Source organism: Coloeus monedula, assembly GCF_965178545.1.
Source record: "Coloeus monedula genome assembly, chromosome: 7".
In the NCBI taxonomy this organism is placed as follows: domain Eukaryota; kingdom Metazoa; phylum Chordata; class Aves; order Passeriformes; family Corvidae; genus Coloeus; species Coloeus monedula.
In genome coordinates, this window is record NC_138787.1 from 33931187 (window position 1) to 33948860 (window position 17674).

General features: G+C 40.4%; 1 protein-coding gene across 1 annotated transcript in view; it reads right to left on the bottom strand.

The window, feature by feature from the left end:
• Positions 1–433: 433 nt before the first annotated feature.
• The window catches only part of TMEM163 (transmembrane protein 163), a gene marked incomplete at both ends in the record, with an annotated part of 88903 nt that continues 71662 nt past the window's right edge, over positions 434–17674 (bottom strand). The window contains 3 exons of the mRNA XM_082284830.1: positions 434–494; positions 1420–1561; positions 4857–4968. Of these exons, the coding sequence (XP_082140956.1) occupies positions 434–494; positions 1420–1561; positions 4857–4968 (315 nt within the window). The remainder of the gene's footprint in view (positions 495–1419; positions 1562–4856; positions 4969–17674) is intronic.

The following is a 17674-nucleotide window of genomic DNA, read 5'->3' on the forward strand; positions in this document are numbered from 1 at the left end:
CAAGGATTGTACTCCTGTTACAGCATGTGTTTGTGAAAATACAGGCCAGGGGGAAAAAAAAAATCCAAAACTCAAATCTGAAACTGGCACTTCTTTACCCACAGGCTTACCACACCATTGAGAACACTTTCACTCTGGAATATACAACATGGCAGCTGGGTTCAAACTGCGAACTGCATGTTTTCTATTGTCACAGGAATCAATAGCATACTGGAAATAAATAAAAAACCAAACCAAAACGCTGCTGTTTGGCTGAATTGCAAGCAGTGTGCACAATATGCCAGATTTACAGAGAGATTTCCCATTCAAACAAATTTCAACAGAAACAGACCACGGGAAACAAACTGCATATTCAGGAAAATACCATTGGCACCACTTGCCAAGACGTAGAATGCTGTGGTTTGACAGTCCTTGCAGGGAGAGGGCGGCAGCTTCACTCGAACATCTCGTAGTGGCGCGTTTGCCTCACCCGCGGCACCATGTCAATGAGCAGCCTGCAGGGAGAGCACACGGGGTCAGGCACGGGCACAGCACTGAATATATAAAGATTCATTAATAAGAAACAGCTCAGGTGGAGTAACAGCCTCCACAGTTTTCCAGAACTGTTAGTTTTACAGTGGAAATTGTGATTATAGAGACTTATTCAAGAGTGGTATTCCTCATTAAAATGTTAATTGAATTTTCCAAGTTGAAAAAGAAAACCCCACACAGCTTCCAGGTGAGGGCTGACTGCAGCCTGGCCAAGGGCTGCTTCTCAACGGGCACAGTTCCAACTAAGACACTCCACATCTCCCCCTTTCTCTTATGGCAGATAATCAACAAGGGATGAAGTGCAAACTTCGGGTTAGATTCCATGCAGTCAAGGGAAATTGTGGCAGCAATGAAGTGCATGGCAGAGTTTAATTTGATTTTTTTAGTCTGTTTCTGGTGTGAATCAAGAAAGCATCTTAAAATTCAAGAAAAGCAACATCTGAAACACCAGCAGGAACCTTCAGTTCAGAAGTTGCCAAAGGTAGGGCTGGGACAGAAATCAATAGCAAGATCCTTCTTTAAACTTGAGCACCTTTGCTTAAATCCAGACTTCCTGTGGAAAAGCAGTGCTCAGAAATGTGCCCCAAAAGTAATGAGGACTGATTTTATCCATCATTTGTGGTCATTTTTCATATATTGCATTTCAAGTGTACAAAAATCTAAAATTATTCCAATTTCTAAGTTCTGGCTGCTTTCCAGCTGATGTGGGGGACACAGTCTTTTATAACCCTTTCCACACACTCTGCTCCAGTATTGGCTGCTAGTCTAATAAATTCCAGGGACTGATTTCACTGGAATTACTTAAGCCCTTAAAGACTGTGACTTCCTACCTCAGGGCCAGCCCAGCTGCTGGATACGCTGCCTTGTGTGCTCCCAGGAGATACTCACTTGATTCCATAGGCAGATATTGTGAGTCCAATTAACACTCCTATACTGCCATCCAGGAACCAGACGGAAGAATTGTGTTTAAACACTTCTGCACTAAGAAGGATGGAAAAGCCCATTATTCCACCTACAAGAGAGTTGAAACCTAGAAGGGGAAAAAAAATAATTAAAGGATGAACAGCAGGAACTCATGGAAAGGAAAATGGTTTTGCACAGTAACCTGTCAAAGAGCCTCTCTTGGAGCTTTTTACCCCATTCCATATATTTATTTACGTGCTTGGCACTCTTGTTTAGAGCTGTAGACGTTGCTGAAGACACAAAGGATAATCCTAGTAATATTTTCCATTTGTGCTTTAGATATACCACAGCAGCTTCTTATCTACTATTCACAATTTTAATAAACATCCTTTTAGATTCCTTTTTTTTCTTTTTTAAACCCTTTCTCTTTTTCTCCAAGCCTGTCCCTTCAAAATTCTCACAGAGCTTTTGGAAAAATTAATGCCCTTTTTCATCCAACTCCTTCTTGGTTGATTATTGATTGGGGGGTTTTAAGTCATTCCTTGTTTTCTGTTTTTTAACTCCAAATTCCCTTTTTCTGATTTTTTTTCCACAGTAACCCAAAAGACACCCCTGTTGTTCTACAAAAAAAAAAAAAAGTCACTGAGAATGGTAGATCCATATGCTATTTAACCTAGGTAACAAATGAAATATCAAACTTGAAATATTCTATATTCCTTGGTGAGTCAGCTCTAGCCAGCTGCTGTTTACAGGACTTAGCCAGGTTTTTCCAATTCCCCATGACTGCCAACAATGATATACCTGACACTTGTTCCTGAGTATGTCCTTTGATCCACACCTCTCACATCCAGTCTTTGTCTATTTATTAATTTATACTGCTAGCACATGTTGTGTCTATAGATATAAAGAATATAAAATACAAATAATTAATTAGAAATTTAAACCACTGTTACTTCCCCTGCTCCAGCTTAAGTCAGAATCCATCAGCACAATATGCAAAAGAATAAAATATTTCCATGCCATTATTGGCTGATGGTTCCAAATGATCTAAAAGCTACTTGCAAAGGAAATTTTTTTCCCTTCCTGGCTCTCATTCAGCCAAACCTTTCTTTGCTGATGTGGCAGGACACTGTTCTGTGTGTAGGGCCAGCACAGGAAAAAACAGGTGGCTAAATCTGGGTAGGAAACAGGTACCTAAAACCTACAGGAAAGTTGGCTGACATCACTGTCACAGAGTTGTCCTCTGAGATGTCACAAAATTCAAAGCAGGAAATCACTGTTTTTATTATCCTAAAGGCCAAGAGCTTTTGCTATAAACAAACTGTACAAATGACATTTTGCCTCATTAGCATTCATACATCTAGGCTTTAAAGTGATATTGTTGTTAAGCCCTACTCTAAAACAAAATTATTCTAAAAAAAAATTGTTAATAGAGGTTGACATGTATAAGAGAGAATTTGCTGTTCTGAAAATAAACCTATTTTTCAGGAAGAAAAATTCATGCTCCTTTTATTCAAAACAGTTTGTTGGTCTGGAGCCAGGGATCACAGGAGGTAAATTAGCAGGAAACAGAAAACACTAAAAAAAGATATGCAAGGGACTGCTAAATCTGTCTCAGCTGCTGAATCACATTGTCTCTTCCTGATTGTTAATAAATCAAGTATATATGTAAATATATCTGGTGAAAGCAGATATTTAACCACACATGTTAAGATCAGCCTCCTACATTTTCTAAAGTAGTTCTAAAGGAGAGAAGAGAGATAAAAACCAGGCTGAGGTAATTTTATACCTTTTTCCCTATTTTTTTTAATCAAAGAATGAGCAGTCTCCAGCTCAGAAGCAGTATCATTAGCATGAGGATGTAATTATGGGGAAAGAGATTTCTCTGTCATGAAGGAGAACAATTCAGAGCTGGAGCTATGTAGGAATTTTCAGCTAATATTTTGTCTAAATAAACTGCTCTGTTTCAAAACTCAGCTGCATTTTTTTAAAGGGAGGGTTCATCATTTGCCTGCCCAGGCACAGTTCTGAAATGGTCAACATGACCCACTTACACCCTGGCAGTGAAGGAGGTCAGACTCACTGGGCTGCAGTTACCAGCATCCTTTCCAGAATCCTTTTTCCTTTTGGAGATATTTCTGTTTCAAAATGTCTAGAGTGGCAGAGCCCATTGGAAAGAATAAGATCTCTGAGCTGGAGGTCTGTTGGGAGAGAATCCCAAATGCAGGGAGGCAGTAGCTTAGTTGTAACCCCCTCACTGCTATTCTGATGCCTTTTTTGCTTCTTTTAGATTTAAAATGTAAGTACTCATGAAGCATTTCTGTAAGTGGGATGATAGAGATACTCGTAATACGTGTTATCACACATCATCAAGAAAAAAGCTGAGTATGTTTAATTTGCTTAAAATAAATTGTATGTATCTCTAGAGTAAGCTGAGAATTGAATTTCCTCAAAGTGAAATCTTTAGCAAAGAATAAAATAATTTAGGTACCACGACCCATGAATCATGAACACCCTACAGTGTCTGTTTACAGACTATTTCAAATTGTCCTGTGTTGGCAGATAAAAACTGGGAGAGATTTGTAGGGGGCTGTGAAACTTCTGCCATCACTGTGGCCTCACTCGTTTGAAAGACAGATCCCCAGGATTTCTGAGGATTCACAAGCTTGAGCCCTGTCAGTAAGAGGAATATCTGGAGCTACTTTTAAAGAGTGATTTTAAACTTCCTTTAAAACCAAAACCAGTCAGCTGCTACACACCTGGGCCAATACAGTGGTGGCAGTGAGGTGTTCCAAGGATGCAGTGGAGGAGATTCAACCTGTGCCAAACACCAGCAGGGCCAGAGGAGTGCAGGGCAGGGAAAGGCTTTGTTTCACACCTGCCATGCTCCAGCAGCTCTGCTGAGTGGCAGGGAAAGCACTGTGGTGACAAATGACACCTATGGGGGTACCTGTGGATGATGGTGACGATCCCTGCTCAAGGCAGGCAGCGTTTCTACAGCAAACTTTGCTTCATTTAAACTGTCAGGATTTACCATTCACCAGGCATAGGCAGTGAAGATGGAGGTGACTTAACCAGAGCTCTGAGAACTGCTGTCATATCCCCCTGCTGCAGCCTAACCCCTGACTAATACACCTCTAATTCATTATCTGCTCTACCTCTAACTCTCTGTTACTGCTTACTATCCACACATTCACTGTTTGACTTCCATCAGACAGAGTCATTCCAGCTGAGCTGTCTGTGCTAGAGGCCAGTGGTACCACGGACTGCTCTAGGGTTTGGGGTTTTTCCCATTTCCTAGTGGCTGCCTAATTTCAATGCTCTTTCACAGCTGTCATTGTGCAGGGGTCACTCTTATCCTTTGCGTCCACAACATTCCCTGGAAGAGTCTATGAAAGCAGCAGGATCAATGTCACACTCACCATCGGTTATCAGTGCTCTGCTTGTAAGGACCTTTCCCAGCATAAATTTGATTACTGCCAAGACAGTGCAAAGGATTCCACTTAGAACAGAGACACTGTACAGAAAATCATCCTGAAAAAAAAAATGTCAGACATTAGTAAGTCTTCTGGTCATGTCCCATGTATTAAATGACAAATAGTACTAATTAATGTGTAATTATTTGTGCTGCTGAGAAACACAACCTGAGATAAAGATTTCCTGCATTATGACTTCCAAGACAGCTGGTGCTTATTTGGCTTATATTGTCAGCTGCAATTGCTTTTGCAGCCGTAATTAATGACAGCTCCAACCAACAAACTGTGAATTGACCCAAGCTCCTCAGAGTCAGGAGGTTATATTTACCAGTGGGGCTGAATGCAGACTGCCAGGTCATCTAATGCTAAATGCCAGCAGTAGTGAAGTCCCCACAGGCAGAAGGCAGGCTTGAAAATAGAAACCCACTTACCAGACCAATATTGATTTTCATTGTAAGAAATAACCATTTAATGTTGTTTCTGATTCTGTGCTTGCTTTGGTTTTGTTTCATTACCTTTTTCTAAAGTCTGGTTCAAGCTACATCCATAAAACTTCTGACACTGATGTGCAAAGTAAGGTTTAGCTCTTTCTCAGAAGAAAAATTTTTCATGGATTTCCATTTCACAGAAACATCCACACTGCTTAATTTGCACATGCAACATGAGTTCCCCAGGCTCCCTCAGGAGAGAGCTGCATGTCTGTGTAGGGCAAAGAAGGGTAAGTTATTATTGTTTAACACTCATTCTCTAAAGGTCATCTGGAGGCCCCCACCCCTTCCTGCTGAGTGTTTTGTGTTTGGTTGGGCTGGGAGGAAACTCCTGGGTGCTGACATGCTGCAATCAGGTGCCTAAAGGGAGGCCCTGTGCCTTCTTCCCCCTGAGGAACACCAGCCCACGGGCTGCAAAATACCCAAGCGAGCTCTCAGCCTGCCTGCCACCTCACCACAGAGCTTTGAGTTAGATTCATTTATTACTCTTTACAGAAGCGTTAATTTAAACTGTTGCAACACCAGTACAAACAAAGGAAATAGCAAGCATTCTTTTTTAATTTGTATCTGCAGGTCTAAGTGGGCCAGTGCCGCTGGGACCCTGTTCCTGATTAAAACACTCCAGCAAAAGTCCCTGTTGGTACCAAACATTGTCATGATGATTCGTCATCAGCTCCATCCATTTTCATTATTTTAGCAGCAACTTGAAACCCAAAGAAATAAAAAAATATTTTTGAAAGCTGCTTAGGAAGACACAGGGAATTAGATTACTGCTGTAATGTACTCATATCCCTAAATAAATCATTCAATATTTTTATACAATTTTGTATGTTGTATAATTTTGAACGTCTACTTCACTCTCAGTCATGAGCTCATTCTCTCTAGACCTGGTACAATATTAACAATATTAAGTATTAAGACAAAATTCACTGAGGAAAAGAGAATAAAACAGAAGCAATGAAAACACAGAACTCAAGTACTGGGTAAAGGTAGGATAAAAAGCATTCATACAGTTATTTTAACATAACACCTGGAAAATACCCAGCAATTTTGGAGTGCTAGGGAAGGACTAAGGAAGCAGTGGCAATATTTGGGTACTGTCAGTCTAACAAGGAAAGCTGTGAGCTCTCAGAAGGTCTGAAATGACAACAAAGCTTCAACAGTCTGGACAAGCTTTGCAAAAATCTTTCAAAATTTGAGATCCTTGTCAAAACCACACCTCTAATCTTTATGCATCTTTCTCAAAAATGTGTGTTTTCAGTACCCAAAGACTTCATTTTGATAGCCTAACAAGTTCTGAATGCTTAATCTAACCTAATCTCATCTAATATTTTACCTAATATTTAATATACAGCATATGTATAAGGCTCCAGAATAATCTGAGGTAGAATGTTGTGCTCCACCAATATTTCGCTTGTGTCTCACTTGGCACATTCTCCATCACCCCACACACCCTCCAAAGGCTCTCTGATACCTCCCAGGCATCCCTACCTCTTATCTTTGCCTTTCCCCTCAGCAAAGCACAGGCCTTGTCACCAGCAGAGCTGAACCCTGCAGGCCCAGCAGAGGTGACAGCACAAATCACTTTGCTATCAACAAGTAAGTTGTGTCACTGTCAGCCTTGGGCTGATGAAATGCAGTTTTCCTCCACCTGTCAAATCCTTGGGGATGCACTGGAAAACCATTACAAATTGGCATAGTTTGGAAAAAATCTAGGAATCACAATACAAGATATTTTGGAAAGTATTCATAGAGATGTTCAAAAGTCCAGTTATTGATTCAGAATCCTGAAAATGCTATGCCTTATTCCTTGTGCTATCATGTCAGGTTTCATCCTCTGCATGGCATTTTATTTGGAGCTTTTTGTTTATTTTTTTCCTGCCACGGTGTACCACAAATTTTTGGGATGAATTCAGGTTTTTTTCCTGCATGTGTCACTAAAATCACAGTATGTGGAAATGCATCTTGCTATTTGTTCAGTCATAAACAAAATGAGTCTAGCTACTCTACTGGAATCCAAGAATGACCTAAATGTGATACAGATTTCTGAATGAATTCATGAATTGTTTAACAGGCTTTTTATACAGGATGCATAGTCAGGATTGAGAAGGTCTTCCTAAGTTTAGTGGGCTTTTTCTCCACCAAATCACACAAGACAAGCTCATTTTGTTGCCAATACTAATGCAATAACCACTGATAAAGCAGAAGACCTGAAAAATCAAAGCTCCTTTGTTATCACAGTGGACACGAGAAAGGGAAGAAATTAAAAAACCCTGCTCTGGACGCAGATGCTTTAGGCTGTGCCAAACAGATTTTCAGAAGGCGATATTCCTGGTTTTATCTCTAAACACCACCCAAACTCAGCAGCTCCTGTTGTGCGCAGCTCCTCGCAGGAGCCACCGGGAGGCGGCAGATCCCGCACGAACTGAGCGCGGCTGTGGGGACCAAACCCGAGAGGAAAAAATCTTTTAAACTCTCTTTCCTCAGTACTTCTCACCCAGTGCTTTCTGGGCGTCCAGGCACCCCAGAGCTGGAAGAAGAAGAAGAGTGAGGCTATCTGCTGCTAACAAGAAGTTTTTGCGGGTGTAACAGATCAGCCCAAAGTGGCGATGTCCAGCAGCACGGACAGCCCGGCTGTGTCCCGAGCAGGTGAGGATGAAAGAGGAGAGAACCAGCTCAAAACGCTGCCTTGGCACTATTTTGCTGCCAAGAAGCTGGAACTGGTTTAGGACAGCAGGATTCAATGAATTAGCCGAGGGACGGCTGCTGTGGGCCAAGCCCTGGGCTGGAGCAGAGGCGTCCGGCTTTGGGACACGCGAGTGACAAACGCGCTCTGCTGCAGTGCTGTGGGCTCCAGAGGGTTAAACACGCCATCCCGTGGCTGTGAAATGGTTCCCATTAAACTAACTCATCCTTTGGAGAAATGAAGAAAAGAAATGCCATAATGGAGAGCTAAATTAATAAAATAAGCCCGGCCATCTGGCACCATCTCCCTCCGGATCTTCCCGCAGCCCTGCCCTCTCCGTACCCCTTGCCTTCCCATCTGACAGTCATTAGGAGCACGGAGCACGTCTAGCCAGGCTCACTGTACGTGTCCTTAGTGTTATTTTAATTACAGCAGCAGCAAATTGTGACAGATGATACAAATTTAAATTCTGATCATTTCCATATGATAACGGCTTCCCAGTGAGGTAAATAAAGCTCCTTCCTTTTCCATTTCTTTTCATATTTGCTCATTGCTACTACACTGTACACGAGACCTTAATTAAAGGACACATATATCTGATTTGATGGCTTCATGTATAGACCAGCACTGTGCATAAAGAAAGGTGCCCATCCTGGGCTGCCTTCTCATTACACAGCACTTTAATAGCTAAAATGTCCCTACTTAAGATTCATTTTATGCAAGGTTTTATACTGTGGTTTTATGCTTTCTTTCCCAGAAGAAAGCTTCCCTAGGAAAAAGTCTTTTCCTCTTTTACTATTCCTAAGAAAGGAATAATAGAAGTCAGCAGGCAGCTTTCCTCCACTTTACCCAAATGCATTGTCCCCAGCTGTGCAGCTGAGAAGAGGGGGTTGCAAAATTGTCACAACAGTTCTGTCCCTGCTTTCAAGGATTTTACCAAAAGCAGCAGTAATCTTACAGCTCAAGAAAAAGTTTGTTGGTTTTGATGTTGCAACTTTGATCTCCTTCTGAATCTACTGTAGAAAGGAAAAAAAAAAAAAAAAATCTCACAACAGATTCTTCAGTGCTTGGTTTACTAGGTAGAAATATTTTAACCCAATTCCCAGCTTAGTAACTGAGTTTCAGCTGATTCGTGTTCCTAATCTTTCCCTAGAATGCATATTGCTAATTCTGACCCTAAAACTTCGCCCTGATTCCATGTATTATTTCTACCAGCTATTCTCTGCCCACTCCCCTTTACTTATGGTCCTTCCTCCTCTGGGACGTAAGAAGTTCTCATTTCACCTGCACTGTACAGTGTTGAGTCAAAAGATATTCAGTGGTACAGGACGAAGCTCTGTCCTTCCTTCGTCACTCATTCTACTGCAATCCCAGAACAAGCTGCTTCTCCCACCCCAATAGCTGCAGGGTTCCTTCCACTCCTCTGCCCTCTCCTCAGCTTCCTCTGTGAACCAGCCAGAAGTTCCTCCACACTCCTGCAGGAGCTGGAATTACTGGTACTGCCTTTTTCATGCCATTTTTTCCCTTTCCAGAGAACCTGGTGTCTCACAGTGTTTTACCTCTTCTCTGCTGAGCCTCATTCCTCTTGGCTGAGAAGGTAGGGATGTGTATCTGGAATGCTACAGATGGTGTTGGCAGGAGCGAAGTCATGGCTGGCCCAAACTGAGCTGAGTTTGTATTGTTAAATATTAATTTTGCCCATCTCTGCAACTCACCATCTGTCTCCTGGATCCCAACAATGACCCTTCTTCAGTCCAGGTGATTGGTGACCATCCTCCCCAGCACCTGCTGGGTTCTGCTCCCACCCTGCTCCCCATCCCTACCTTCACACGCTTCCCACTGCCTCCTGCTCCTCCAGGTCCCTCAACAGCTGCCAAGTCACCTGGGCACACTGGGATCACTAAAAGGCCCTCTGCAGAGCATGTTACTCAGTCAAAAAGGACTCCCTCTTCCTCCCCTGAAGGATTCTGTTACTATATAGAGAGCAACAGAGATGTTCCTAATACAAACACTTAAAAAAAAAAAAAAGTCCAAATCTCTATCACACTTTCTCCCAAGTAATAAATAGTTTATGTAATCAGTCTAAAGGGAACTCCTGGGAAGCCAGAGGGTCTCTCTCACCAGCAAACTTCAAAAGGGACGAGTTTTAATTGCACTTCACTGTCAGAAAACAAACCAACATCCCAGTCTCTGACTCAATCAGGAGACAGTCTCTTCACATGGAGATACAAAGATCTATTATTAGTACCAAAAAAAAAAACCAACTTATGAATGTTTAAACTTGTCTTTGGTGTGACAAAGCAATTCCACAGCACAGAATGTTTTTTCAAGAAATAGATAACAAAGACAGGGTGTGCTGAATACCATGGCACAGCACAGAGGCCGGGAACTGAAGGACTGTGAGCTCCAGAGAACTCTCTTAGGTGACCTTAGGGCTCCTCCAAAGGGTCTGCTTAACTATTACATCAGTCATGCTTCCCGTTCTCCCAGAATTCATCTACGTTGTTTCAACATCAAAGTTATGAAACATAAATTAAAACTGTATTTTTCCACCCTCGGAAGAGACTGATTTTTCCAATGAGCAGGCAGCCAAGACCAGCATATCACCCACCAAGTGGGGAGCAGCCACCAGCTTTTCTTTCTTATCAGCATGTGGTAAAATCTGGAAATGAGGCTTTCCACCATCCCCCGAGCAAAGAATGATGTGTAGCTGATACATGTGCCCTAAACCTGGCTTACTTTTCAGTTCAAGTACCCACAACATTCTCAACAACCTGCAAGAAGCACTGGAATTTTAGGCCAAACTCCAAGCCATACATAGGTGATAATAACTATAAAGTAGGATTCTAATGTATAATTAGTGTATATGATACTTTGCTTTGAAATGGCAAGAAATAAATTATATATGAGGTTAGAAATGTATAGGGCAACATGTATAAGGACATATGTGTATACAATCCCAAGCATTATTTGTTATGTTACCATTATGGCCTATAATTCAATTGTTGACATTATTGAATATATGCTTATGATGTATTTATTTTAAACTATTAAATTAATAAATCAATTAGAACTCCCAAAGCTACACTGTGCCACCCCTACCTTCCTGTTTCAGCTGTAATCAATAACATACAATGGAATACCACATGGCCTAATTTTTCAAGAGATTTCATTTCAGTGTTGGAGGCCCCACATCAGATGGGCTGCACGTCCTTCGTCCACAAACTGATTACATCTTTCCTCCTTTGTTCTGCAGGAAATGTCACAAATATGGCATGATGCTTGCTTACCCTTGCAAAAAAGTGTCCTTTGCCATACTAATGAGGACAAATGCCAAACTGCACTGACATTACATGTGTTATACTATTACCCAGGGAAACGCAAGCAGTAACTGAATAGTAAATGGATATTGATTTACAACCCCAGGTGAAATTAAAACAGTCTTTCCCAGTGTGGCTGGGTCAAGCTTTTAGAGCTTTCTTTAAGAAATAAGAAAAGGTCTGCAAATTCTTTGTGGCAATGGTCAAAATAAAACACATCATTCACATCTAAATGATATTTGTACTACCAAGAATATCTAATAATTGACATGATGAAGTAAAGGGGCAAATGATGAAGGGTTTTTTATCACAGAGCTGGCAAGCACTAACGGTAGCAAATGCAAACACAAAACAATGCTCAAAACCTACACTCAAAGACTTTTAGATTCCTTTCTCAATATATTAATAAAATGTAAAAAGATCACTAAAGTTTACACAGAAATCCAAGCATGAGGTCATCAACAGTATGCAAAACCTCTATTCATTCTTATTTGTAGTGAAATGTATGTGTACCAAATCCTCAGGGACAGCACTGGCTGTGGATATTGCTCTCTGAAACATCAATAAAGGAATGGTAATTCTTTTCCCTACTGGGAATTAACTTATTAAGGCTAACATAGGTTGGAGAACAAATGCTGAAAGTAACAATAAGGGAAATATTCTGAATCTCATAGCTAGGGGAAAGGAAACCTTAGTAAATTATTTCTGAGCCAGCAAGAAATTATTCTATTTTAGGTTCAACACTCATCATTGTAGGAAAAAAACCCAGCTTAAATTACCTGATCTGAGAAATATCCATTTAAAATAACCTGAAGGGTAAACAAAATGAAGACTTTCTCTTCCAAATGTCAATTACTGATTAGCTTTTTAATTCAGGTGTATTGAACAAGCTAAAATTATCAGAAATTTTAATTCCAAATGCTCCAGAAAGAAGAGCAGCTGGCCTACTTCATCTAACACTTTCAGCAAGTGCTGGAACAAAGAAAGAAGGAAAAGACGGAGGGAGAACAAAAAGACAAAGATCTAGCTGGCAAAAAATATTTCCTTAGGGATCAAGGATATGAAACTGAAATAATAACTGCAGCATGTCAGTTGAAGCAGACCTGTATGGAATAAATATTCTCAGCTAAATAAAAAACTTCCCAGCTATATAAAGAATAGGACAAGAACACGGAAATAAGTGGAATTTGCAGCTGTAAGGTTCCCACACATTAATGGCACATCTCTCTCTCCTCTATAAAATTTGTTCTCATTGGATTTTATAATATTTAGATATTTTTTTAAGTTTGATAGTGTCACTGAGAAATTCTGGGAAGGGCTGGGGGCACAGTGTGGGCTCTAAAAGTACAGGAATCTTACCCAAAAACCAAAGCATTCTAGAGATATGATAAGAGTAGGAGAGAAACAGCAAGATTTCCTTCCAAACCAACCTGTTCCAAGGCAAGTGGAAAATGTCACCACATCTCTAAATTCTCAAAATGAGGAAGCTTTAATTAAAAATATTTTCAGGCAAGTGAGAACAGAGGTCACAGCTCAATAAAGCGACTGGCGTGTACGTGTTGGCACAGGCAGAAATTGTCTCCACACCCACACCCAAATTTGCCTCCAAAGGAAAAGGAAGCATCTCTACAAATCCAAGGTAGGGTACATGGCAGACAAATCCCTCTGAAAGTGACATGAAAACTCTATTCTCCTCGTTTACTCCTCTGTCCAAGAATCAGAGGCCCATAGTACATTTTTTAATGCTCACAAAAAGTAATGTAAAAATCTTCAAAAATGTGGAAGGAAAAAAGATCCATTCCACTTCTCACTGCACATATTCAATACTGGAATTTTCCAACCTTCTTGGACAAACACATCTCTTCTGTTGCAATATTTCTCCTACATCTACCTTTCATCAACTCTGTAATTAATGACTTCATTAATTAATTCATTTCAGAACATACACCATCCTATGGATCACTGTTGAAGAACATTGCTCTACCTCACAAAAACCGAAAACACTGGCACAAGGGATTGTGTTTTGAACACTGAGGATTAATATATATCTCAGTTACTTGAAAATGAACTTTTCCCCACAGTTAAGAGATGTATAATTAATACAAATGCAGAATTATATAGTGAGTGTATAATTAATTGTCTGGCCAACTCTCCTGACACAGAATATAATTTTTCAGGGCAGGCTTCTTTTTAATTATAATATAAATACAAAGTCCTGTGCAAAGGGAAAACCCTAAGTTTACCTAATAATGACAATTTCTGAACTTGCTGTTAACTGCAGGAAATGAAATCTACAGTTAAAGCTCTCTAAAAATATCAATTCAGTGCTAAACAGTAATTTGCAAAAATGAACAGATTGTATAAATCCCTGGTGACCCTTATCCTTTGAATTCTGTGGGCTCTCCAGGCTTCCTCATCTAGAGATGGAGATAAAATTTAAAAGAAAGGCATGATGAAAGTCACTGAAGACCAGAGCTGGGCCTTTAGTCTGACCCAGTAGGGCCATGGTTGCTGTAGCATACAGGAAACACACACACTACCAAAGTCAAAATTCCAGACAAACATTTATCATTAAACTTACCCAATTAATTTTAAACTAATTAATCTACCTAGTCATTCATATCCCGCCTCACAGGCTATGCCAAAGTTAACTGCAATCCTCAGCATATCAAGCTAGAGAACCAAAAAGGAGAAAGACACTATTTCTGTGATTCCCAAGGTTTTGAGGCATTCGAAAGAATTACAAAATCATTGCCTGTGCTGAAAGCTTGTGTTGTGACATAACACTACCTATTGTTTCTTTTTACTTGAGACACAGCAAGAGGTAAAACAAACAAGAAGCAGAAAAGGAAGGCAGAAGCAATACTAAGAAATACAGGAATTCAGGAGCTCTAATTGTCCTCCCTCCTCTGTCAGTGCAGATCAGGAGCACTGTCATTCACAGGGTTTCAACAAAATTGCATTCAGCATGGAATAAAAGATAATTCAAATAGGTGACTGGAAAAATCCATGACTGAGCTAAACCTGAGCTCCTGCCCTGTAAATTAAGTAGCACCTGTCTGCAGTCTAACAAGAATCTGTGGACATTTAAGCCCCTCACAGAATGGGGAAATCAAGCTGGAAATGCCATTAATGTGCAGTAAACCTGTCATTCTCTTCCTGTTTCTCTGAATCCTGCTGAGGACTACCAGACATGCACCTGAAATCATCATATGAAATGACAACAATACCGAAGACTCCTGCTTCTAAATGTCCACAGAAGTAAAAGAATATCTGTTCAAAACATTTGGAAAAGGACCTCAAATTATTCCTTAGTCATGTGATTTTTATATTTTCTCTTATTGCTAGTATTTTCATGAAAGCAACTCTTCCAAGATCCACTTGAAGGTCAACAGAATCTCCACATTAAAGAATTCATAAAATCTTTCCAAGAAAGTTTTTTTTTTTTGCTATGTGCATATTAAGAACTGAAAGACACATAACCAGTGTATCTCATATGCAACAGAAAATACAATGAACTTCCTATAATTGATCCAGAATTATTCAAAAGTTACTGAAGCACATACTTAATTATCTAATCTGTTTCATTTCTAAAATTAAACTTGTCTGTATCATACTATTTTCTCCAAAACTTCTGGAATTTAAAATTAACTCAGAAAAATTATTACAAAGTTGCTGAAATTTACCAGAAATTAAGATGTAAAAAGAGACTTTATAGCTCTGAGATCAGTGCAGTCAGTCATGTGTCTTTGCATTATTATTATCATTAGGTTAATCTTAAATCCCCTACATAGAGCAATGCTTTCCAAACATCTCCATTTGCAGGGCTGACAGTACTAACTTTGTGTTCAGCATCTGAACACCAAGAGCAACATTTTCCAGTTGGGTTTTTGCCACATTATCCCCCTTAAGATTGAAGTCACACAGCTAAAATTTCACAAGGCACTTTAAAAATTACCCACATCTTCAATGACCTTTGCTGAGATAAAGAGCAATAAGGATGTAAACTGTACCAAAAAAATCATGCGACTCTGACTCACATGTGAAACTTCTGTTGAGGCAGAGATCCTCTTAATCTAGTGCTGAGCTCTTCACCTCAGTTTTATACCAGTTTGGGACACCAGTGGAGTTAATGTTCTGTTCTTGCTCACACCACAAGGATAATTCCCTGGTCTCAGAATAGCAAGTTAATATCAAATCCCACCAACACAGATATCACCATCAGAAAATATTTCAAGTCACTGTTTTGATGCAGAACTGGTTACTTCACTGCTATGTAAAAAACTATTAACAGAAAGCATTATTCTATTATTTTTCCAGATATATATCCATACATTAATGCCAAATTACATGGTAAGATACTACAGAAATTAGTATCATTAGCAATTAGTTCATCAGTGGCCCAAGAAGTAGAAGACAGCACCTTAGGTAAAGGAGCAGAGGGAGAAACTTCACCCTCCTGCTGATGAAATTTGAAAGATTTCCACTCTGCTCAGATGCTGATGATATGGCCCGGGCAGCTGCAGCTTCGCTGGGAACACAGTCAATCAACAAAGACCCAAACAACAGGGAAGAACGACAATTTCTGCTTAGACACAAAGCAGTTAAGGGAGCAACCAGCAACCTGAAAATCTGTGTCACATTCAGGCACAGCTAGGGCAACTGGAAAGGTTTCTATTGAACAACATCCTCTTCCCCCAGTTATTTTTAATGTCGGTAACCCTTAGACATTATACCTCCCTGGCCATGACTTGCAGCAGTGGTGCTGCCCTCTGAGCCTTCCCATTTTTCACTGGTATTCTGAGTTTGCACAGAGATATTTCACCCGTCACACAACCCTCGCTGAATCAGTTTCCCACAGCGACACGCACTCAAAGGCTCTGAAATTAAAATCCTTGCCATGTCATTTAAGAGACATTGAACCAAAAAATACCATCTCTTTTCCTCCCATGCTCCAACCTACATTCCAGGCAGAATTGCCAGGTACGAAAGTCCTTTAGGTGTGTGCATGTGGCTTTTACCCTGCCACCAGACATCCACAGCCCATGCCTTACCAGATATATCCTTCAAACTGTTGGTAGTACTTGAGTGCCTAAACGAGTGAGAACAGTCACAGGAAGATTATCCATCAGTACCCTGATACTGTGTCAAATGTAAGCAGTATCCGCTCTTAACTTCTACCTACTTGACACAGATTTAGCACATGAAACTGAATCCAAGGCAGTCTGTGACAAAAGGGATGTGTACAAATCATTCTTATAGGACACTGAAAATGTAATGCGATCTTCTCTCCAGGGATACCTTTCTGTAGGTCTGATTCCATATTTTTTCCTACTGCAAAAACATTAAAAATGAGGAAGTGCAATATGCCTGCAAATCATAAAAAATGTTCACAATCCAAATATGAGACATTTCTCCCCATGTCAGAAAGAGAGCCCTCTCCTGTAGACAGAACCTGTAATGATGAAAGAGTGAGATACAGATGACACGATTTTCAACTTTTATTTCTACTGATGGAATTATTAGAGCATTTGCCCACAATGAATTAGACTGAGACATCCAAGTTAATCTGATACACACTACCAGAAATTCATCAAAATGAATGTTTTAATTATGGTTGTAGACTCCCTTTTCGCTTCTCCTTCTCTGAGTCAGGACTGTGTATTTCATTTTCTCACTAAACAGAAGTCAAACTGTAGCCAGTCTGCACTGTTTAGGTACAGACAAATTAAGATGCTATCCCTTAGGTGACCATCACAGTAGGGTCTCCCCTCACCCTTCCTCTTCAGCTTCACTGGCACATGCCCCATGCTCACTCCCCAACCCAGTTCTGTCAAAATGTTTTGGTTGGGTTTAAGAACTGACTACTGAAAGTGTTTAAGCTAACCCAGATCATTCTGACAGAACCAGGCTGGTGAACCACACGTGCTTTAATGCTGGCAAAGCTGAGGAGGCAGTAAATTATGGAGACTGGAAAAGAGGGCAAGCAAAATGCAAAGAGAACATGAATCACCTGCAGTCAAACAATGCACCTGGCTGAGATTCAGTAACGTGCTAACTCATGGGCTGTGCTACCCATCTTCACCCAGATTTTGATAAACTACTGAAAATAAGCTTCTGGAATTGCCCAGCTTCTTGCAAATTTCCAGTGGGTAACAGATGGAATTCCATTTTGGCTTTTTAATTTTCCAGCTCTGCCTCCATCTCCTGGTTGAAAGGAAGGAGTTTTGGTTTCTGTGTGGTGCTGTGTTGAGAATGGCACTCGGCAGG